The sequence below is a fragment of the Centruroides sculpturatus genome, unplaced genomic scaffold (genome assembly GCF_000671375.1).
Source record: "Centruroides sculpturatus isolate CEXI.00-Female unplaced genomic scaffold, Cexi_2.0 scaffold1929, whole genome shotgun sequence".
Taxonomy (NCBI): Eukaryota; Metazoa; Arthropoda; class Arachnida; order Scorpiones; family Buthidae; genus Centruroides; species Centruroides sculpturatus.
This window is the reverse complement of record NW_019386060.1, coordinates 26522-32954: the sequence shown is the minus strand read 5'-3', so window position 1 is coordinate 32954 and position 6433 is coordinate 26522. Positions and strand designations below refer to the sequence as shown.

The window sequence follows — 6433 nt, the reverse complement described above, 5'->3', positions numbered from 1 at the left end:
AAAAAAAATAATATTCTTGAAAGATTACTTTTTTATTTTTGTCTAAATTTTCACTTAAATTTATGGACAAAAACACGCGTACTTTACATCATAATTTTATTAGAATTATAATTTAAAATTAATTAATTTTTTCGTAATAAAAGTATAAAATATATTTTAAAGAATTAAAATATTAAACTTGATAAAAATATTTTTTTATAGGATTTATAAATTATGCTAAAATAGCTTTGATTTTGAGTGATTATTTTAGATAAGAGGCATGAATCACGTGGCTGGAGGATGGATAAAACATGTTACATAAAATGAAAAATCTCTTCTAAATAATAATTTATAGTATAATTTAACATTTTTATGGGTTAGAATTTATTATTTTCTATTTATATCCTATTATAAAGGCTCAGATTATCAATGAATCGAATATAAATTTTAGCAAGACAGGACTTTGCAACTGGAGCGACAGATGATAAATGCATTTATAAGCCTTTATATTTTGACAAATAAAAAATGAAATTTTGACTCACAAAATGTATTTTCCCGTAAATATAGTTGGAAAACTTATTTCTTAGCTTTTCGTATATTATTTTGCCTTCTTTGAAGCGTCCTGTGCTGATGTACAATAAACCAAGATTATCCATAACAGTTGGATCTTCTGTTATTTCTAAAATTCTGTTGAAGATAAAAGATTCAAAATATTTCAATAATTGATTGTTAAACTATGAAATTACATTATTTTTCTACAATAATTTCTTTTATTTAAACATTTTTTTGTTGTTTATTTTACCTTTTATAAATAATTTCTTCTTCTCGAGTTTTCTCTAAAGTTTTCATAATTCTTGCTACATTTAAAAGGGCTTTAAAATGATTCGGTTGATATTTTAATGCTTTTTGATATAATTCCAAAGCTTCTTCAATTCGTCCTTATAAAAAAATAGATATAAAAACTTAAATTTTTAATATTTCAAAAAGTTTTTCCATTATATTTAAAGCTTTTTATGTTGATACTCAATCATTTTTACTAACTATTTAAAGCAAAAATATATAAATTTCCGTATTTATTTTTATTTAAAATTACGTTTAATTTTTAAAATTATTTTCTGAATAATTTTTTTTGATAAATTTATAGTATTTAAGAATATTAAACATGGATTATAATGATGCTAGGGATGCGGAAGAAACGAAATCTTGATAAGATATGCTACATCACTGGTAAAAGATATTGCTATAAGAAATGATATGAAACATCACAAACAGGAGACAAATTGTTATCAAAATATACAAGAGGTGTTAGATAAACACGTAGAAAATATTATATAAACATTAAGAAAGTTATTACAAGATATATACCATACATATAAAAAAAATAAATGTTCCACACATAAGATTTCAATATAAATTTTCTATTTCGTATCTCAAGTTTATTTCTGAATAAAGGAAATGCTATTGTCTTAACATACACGAATGCTATATCAAATATATTTATGATTTTACATATCTATGTGCTGTAAGATAATATTTATAATAGTGAAAATGAATGATTTTCTTACCTAATTTATGAAGGAAACTTCCATAATTATTAAGGTAATTAGCATTTTCGGGTTCTAGTTTAATTATATTGCGATGGATACATTCGGCAATTGTATTTTCTCCTTTGATAGAGTAAAGGTATGCCTGAGAGGAATATGCTTCAGAAAACAGAGGATCCAACATCAGGGCTCTTCTCAAAAGATTAAGTGCCGCTTCAGTTTTACCCAACTGACTGCGTTTTGTAGAAAGAAAAATGATTGTTTTTGGTTTTCTAAATAACTTTCGTACTTTAAAGTAAGTTGAATTATTGAGTTTTACTAAATTGAATTCGTGCAATATATCACCAGACAAGAAGACATTTTTCTCATTTTAAATGATAAATTTTGCATAGGTTAGTGCTGTCTAATATAAATTGCCATACTTCTTAAATTAAAATTTGAAAACAGATACCTGTAAGTAACAGCCAAATTGTAATAAGCTCTCGAATGATAAGGATTGATCTGTATTGCTTTCTTAAAATGAATTTCTGCTTCCTTCTTATCCGGAAGAAGTGTGCCTAAATTGTTATGGGCACTTGCATGATTAGGCCACAAACTAGAAAATTTTTATATACAAATTAAAATTATTTAAACATTAATTAAAGCTATACAAAATAACAACTCGTAAATTTTTACGTGGTAAAGGTAATAAAGTATTTAATAAAAGCTAGTGTTAATTTTATATGTTAAAAAATTTAATATTAATAATTTTTAAAAAGCATTTCATTTCTCATTTCATAATAAATTTTTCTTATTAAATATTTAAAATTTCATAAAACAATTTTTTTAAATCATTAAATATTTATTATTTTTATAAGAGATAAAAAACATTATTTTATTTTAAAAAAGTTATAAGGAAATAGTAAAATTTTTTTATTAATTTTCATAGAAAAATCGATAAAGTTAAAACACATTAGAAGAAGTATGAATAGATAACAACATATGGATTAATTTTTATTAAAATTATTTTTATACGTTGAAAATAATAAATGTAAAGATAAAAATGCACATTTATATTAATTTTTGTGGCATTCTTTTCATTAATTTATTGTTTGCTTTCCATCGACTGAATATTTTCCCTGTGTTCTACCACTACATAAGGAAAGATCAATAGTAAAGAAATGGGTCAAGTAAGATCTCTCTTCGATATTTCTCTTGAATAACTTTCGACATCTTGAATATGTTTAAATAATAACATTTATGTGTCATTTGTTCGAATATATTGTAATATTTCTTGATTTTTTATCATAAATATTAACTAGCGCGCGCACAAACCACACACGCATACATACGCACACATACATACATACATACATATATATGTGACGTGCTTTATAAATATATATTTTAAAAACACATTCTATTTTTAAAGTATAGAGAAAAAATACAAACTTTTGCTCTCCATAATGAGCTCTCTTTTTAAAATTTTATATAAAAAAATATTATCATATTTAAATTTAAAATTTTGTCTTTAAAAAAAATCCCTAAATAAATAAAACTTAAAAAATTAGTTTATATTTAATTTTACGTTTAATTTAAATAAAATTAATTATTATTTACTTTTAACTTTAAATAATTATATTTAATAATAATTCTGATTTATAAAAATATCAAAATTAATTAACTTTAATATTTTGTGAAATAATTCATTGTTTACTTTGAAAATTTATTCGACAATTTATTAAAAGATTTAATATATCATACGATATTAAGTATTTAATTTGTATTTTTACTGAAATTATTAAAATAATTAATTAAAATTAAAGCTTTTAATGTTATGAAATATTTAAGACTTGTAATTTATATAAACATTTTTTAAAAAACAAATTATTTCATTTTATCATTTAATAAGTAAATTAAATAAGATTTCATGTAATTTTATCTGTGAAATGAGAATTTATATTTGAAAGTTTGCAATTTTTTTTATCATTTATATTATTATTAATATCTTAAATTTTTATTTTAACAAATTTATAGACTCTTCTATATGAATCCCAATAGAATAAATGTAATAACTAAGTTAATTAAAATAATTTACAAAATTTTATAACTAAATTTTATTTTTGATATATATTTTAATTATAAAATTTTAAAAATTAATCAATAAAATATTAATTATAATACTTATTGAACGAATGGAGGCAACCAACGTATGCTCTCGTGTATTGCAGGAAAGTGATATTTACAGGCGTAATGACTGTAAATATCACTTTCCTGCAATACAGGAGTGCAATACGGTGGCTAATTTTTTTTGTAATTAATTATTCTTATTATTTATCAAAATTAAATATATAAAAGTGCCCAAAAGTCAGTTAACTATTTTGTATTTTATATAGTATTTTATATTTTACAAGTATTTGTAAGTAAATTGAGTTTGTTTACAGCAGCGTATATATTTATTATAAAATTGATGAAAACGTAAAAGTACAATTGTATTTTTTTATTTAATTTAATCGCATTAATTTTAATTTAGTGTTTGTAGTAGTTAATAGTTAACTGACTTTTGGGCTTCCATTATACATTAATACTTTAGATATATAAATATACATTGTTTTTAATATATATGTGTAAAGCATATAAGTCTTATTGAATGGAAAGTTTGTTCTAAAAAATCTGGTCCTCTAATTGAGTGATTGAGTTAAAGGAGGAGGTTTTTACCATTTACATATACATATGAATGGTTAAACCTCCGTTAAGTCAATCACTGAAAGAAGTTATATATATATAAATGGATAAATGGTAAATGGTAAAAGTTCCTTTTTTACAACAAAATTTTCATTCCATAGAACTCATTGTTTTTAATTCCCCTTAAGCCTTCACCTTTTACTCAACCAATGACCACTGGTCTGATAATCTCTTTCTGTGAAATACCCGCTTTGATACGATCAGTTTTATTACCTAGATGACGAAATCGGAACCATGTGCATGTACAGTACAATATACTGTACAATGTTGAACATGTTCATTGTAGCGTTAGGTATAAAAGTAAGTTCGTCTCAATCATTTTTCCGAAATTTCAATATCTTCATTTACTTTTATTCTGTCCCATCATAAAAAAATATACATAATTAGCTGTTAAAATCCTCAATAACAAATTATCCCGTGCTTTGTTCTTATTAAATTAAATAATGTAATAAAGCCAATACATTTATTCTTTTCATTAATAAGAATGATAATTAATGACTACAAATTTGGGTGGTTTCTGGAATTAATTTGGTCTTAAAGAGGAGTCTGTTTGATAAAATAAAAAAGAAATACTGAAGGCTTCGTCTTGTCAAGAATCTTAAAACAGAAAACACAAACGTCTATTTCAGATTACTTTACAACAAACATTTAAAAATGTATGAATTACAGTATATAAAATTATACATTTTATATATTATTAAATACATTTTTTCGGCGTAGTATTAATGACTAAACAGCATTTAGGGTTGCTATCCATCGGGTTGCTATGAGTCGACATTAATTCGACGGCATATAACAATAGCAACATAGTGTTAGTTAATGAACAGTATTTATTAAATAGCTTTTGCTATATTGCCTACACATTAATCTGGATAGTGTCACACTAGAATATTACATATATCATGTAGTATTGATTGACATATTACTACATATACTACTCTGTATTCATTTTATATTCGTTACCACCCATAACAAGACCATCTTGATATGACCAGTTTTCCTAAATTTTGGGGGTGGTGTGGACGTTTTAAAGAGGTTTTACTATATATAATAGTCGAATACCATACATCTATCAGCTAAGTAGATCTAAATACGTGCACCATCTATTGATAAAGCATCTGGACTTTATACAAATCTGAATAAAATGGTTATTCACATGATCGTGTTATTTTAATCCGCGCAAAAACTTTGCACAAATTTTTACATTCAAATTACAAAGCATCGTCATTGGGTACACTTAGAGTTTGTGTGTAAATACAAAACATTTATTTCCTAATCTTTTATTCGAGAGAATAGTTTCAGACAAGAGAAAACTGTTTTATTCGTTGAACAAATACGGTCTATAAATGGAATTGAAAAATTCTTCAATTTAGTTGAATTTGCTGGAGGCATTTTACTTCAATGATTGAAATATATTGAAGAGATGTAACACTGATGTGACTTTATCGACTTCCTATGGAGTTCATCATAATCGAAATTCCGTCAGGAAGCTATCAAAACTTCTTAGTATTTTATGAAGAAGATATCTAAGCCTCACCAAATCGAATATCTTCTTTCTCTCAAGTGTTTTACTTAGACTCAGTATTTTACTTCAATAATTTCTTTGTATTGTTTACACTGGATTACGATAGCAAAAACGCGTTAAACCAGGTTACAAAGAAAGAAAATTTTAGTAACATCGGTAAATGTATTTTCAATAATGCATTACATGATATCTTGTACTTTCCTTTCTTTCCTTTATTATGTCTGTTGAGGCTTTATTTTTATATCCCAAAACTATTTTAGATAACTCTTTTTCTCTTGATATTTCAAATAGTTAAACTAACCAATTGTAAAATTTCAGTTAAAAAAAATCTTTTAAATTTTAAAATATTCTATAAAATTAATATTTTAAACGTTAAAATTTTTTATATAAAAAATTGATAAATTTACGTTGCAGTCAATATAATTTCCTTAAAAATCTATTTAATATTTCTATAAAAAATTAACGTATAAAATCATATCTTTTAAATAAAAATTTAAAATTTTCTTATATAAATTTATATTTTGTTTATAATTTTAAAAAATTGTGTTAAATATCACAGATAAATTTTTCTATGGGATGATTTGAATAATGAAATATTACGAAACTTAATTCTAATATTTTAAAATTCAACGAAAAGTAAATAAAAATGAAGAATTATTAA

At 23.4% G+C, this 6433-nt stretch overlaps 1 protein-coding gene across 1 annotated transcript in view; it reads right to left on the bottom strand.

Moving 5' to 3' along the window:
- The window catches only part of LOC111613371 (transmembrane and TPR repeat-containing protein 1-like), a 29712-nt gene that overhangs the window by 2578 nt on the left and 20701 nt on the right, over positions 1-6433 (bottom strand). The window contains exons 9-12 of the mRNA XM_023354718.1: positions 1975-2118; positions 1545-1756; positions 782-917; positions 482-666 (exon numbers count right to left, since the gene is read on the bottom strand). Of these exons, the coding sequence (XP_023210486.1) occupies positions 482-666; positions 782-917; positions 1545-1756; positions 1975-2118 (677 nt within the window). The remainder of the gene's footprint in view (positions 1-481; positions 667-781; positions 918-1544; positions 1757-1974; positions 2119-6433) is intronic.